Here is a 1,857-nt window from a genome sequence, read left to right as displayed (position 1 = left end):
ACTTTTGTCCATGTAATTGTATGTGGGATACTGTTATATGCTCAGACATTTATTGATAAGGTAAACTGATAAGGTGAGTCTGATATGACCTCTTAAGACTGGCCAGAAAATGAGATATTCTCCAAATGGACATCTCACAGCTCTGGCGTCAAAGAGTGTCCTTATCCAGAGAGCTCAGTGTGAAGTTCCTTATTCTTACGGACTTCTGCAGCGTGACGCTCCTGACAAAGAAAAGAGAAACAGCATATTAAACATCCAATAAATAAGAACTGTTTTGTAGCAACCAGGAAGGAAAAATAACTAGTTCTCTTTTTTTACTGACAGTAAAGTACAGCTGTAACCCTGTTACTTCAGAAAAACAACATGCAATAAATATTTCCATTTCCGTTTTTCCATTGCGCAAATAGTCGCTCACAAAAGCCAAAGTCATTGGTTCAATTCCCAGGTAATGCATGAACTGATAGCATTGGATGCATTGTAAGTTGTTTTTCATAAAGGTGTCAGACAAATGCATAATGTAAAATGGATTCAGTTTGCCATTGATTTTGGTAAACTGCTTCACAACAATTTTAAGGAGGCTTTTTGAACGGGACATTGGTGGCTGAGGATGACCGAGCATCCTATGGAATAATACACTGAAGAATCATTCTCAATAGAACCAGGAACTTGTATTTCATGTCAAGTTCATGAAAGACAAACCAGACAGACTCACCTTCTCTCTCAGACGCTGCTTGAGAGCACTGAGACGGGCCATGCGATTTTCTTGGATCAGCTCCATCTTGTGGTTGAGCTTCTCCTCGGTCATCTTGCTGTAGTTGTTGTTGACCTCCTGGGCCTTGTTGAGCACCTCCTTCTCACGTTCCCGTTTCTCCGCCAACTGCATCAGCACCTGCTTCTCCTGAGACTACAGAAAGTAGTGCAGAAAGGTGATGACAAGTTTAATGTGAGACTTCTCTGACATTCAATAAGTGCAGAGGAGAGAAGCCAGAAAGTGGGAAAAAGGGTTACACTTTATTTCTACTAATACTCTACTAACTGCTAGTTGACATGTAGTTGCAAAGTTACTTACTGTTAATAGAATGTCTAAAGTGGACTATCGAAATAAAGTGTTACCGGAAAAAGTCATGAAAACAGCAATGGACATGTAAAAAGAGGACTGTGGTGCTATCATGGTATCAGATGGCAATACCATGATAGTAATGGATTACCATATTCATATCCTATGGTATCTACATGGTAAAATCTTTTTTAAATAATGGTTCCAAAAGGGAGTTTTCGCAGCGACGCCATTGAAGAACCATTTTTAGTTCCCCAAAGAACCTTTCAGTGAACAGTTCTTAAAAGAACCACTTTCTCTTAGTGTCAAGTACATTTTTTAAAACTCTAAACTTCTTCCATTACAAAGAACCTTTAGTACAGTGGAAATGGAAGAACCATAAAATAACCTTTCTGAGAAAAGTTCTTGAAAGAACCATTTTTTTATGTTAGTGAGAAGAACATTTTAATAATCTAAAGAACCTTTTTCCATTATGAAGAACGTTTTGTGCAGTGGAAAGGCTACATGGACGGAACCATCAATGCCAATAAATAACTTTTCATTTTTAGAGTGTTAAGGTCCTTGCACACCGAGTCTGAAATTTTCGCACGTAAAAAAAAAAACACGACCTCGCGTAGTGTTAATTTCGTTAACGAAGACTATGACGAAAAATGGAGCTTTTCTACCATGACTAAGACGAGACGACAATAAGGTCAATAAACGATAACTAAGACTATATCAACATGCAATTTCGTTGACGAAATAAGACGAGACTAAAATGTATTCAAAAAGATAAAAACCAAAAATCTCTTTTTATTTTC

At 37.6% G+C, this 1,857-nt stretch overlaps 1 protein-coding gene across 1 annotated transcript; it reads right to left on the bottom strand.

Moving 5' to 3' along the window:
• Nucleotides 1-6: 6 nt before the first annotated feature.
• Nucleotides 7-904, bottom strand: LOC107668326 (stathmin-2-like; the record flags this gene model as incomplete). Its single annotated transcript, XM_016460168.1, has 2 exons — nt 7-221; nt 713-904. Coding segments are annotated over 2 exons (252 nt in total), but the record flags the coding sequence as incomplete, so codon positions are not given.
• Nucleotides 905-1,857: the final 953 nt, after the last annotated feature.

The sequence above is a fragment of the Sinocyclocheilus anshuiensis genome, unplaced genomic scaffold (genome assembly GCF_001515605.1).
Source record: "Sinocyclocheilus anshuiensis isolate Anshui unplaced genomic scaffold, SAMN03320099.WGS_v1.1 scaffold14009, whole genome shotgun sequence".
NCBI lineage: Eukaryota > Metazoa > Chordata > Actinopteri > Cypriniformes > Cyprinidae > Sinocyclocheilus > Sinocyclocheilus anshuiensis.
Note: the sequence above shows the minus strand (reverse complement) of the source record. Positions and strands in the feature narration are given on the sequence as shown.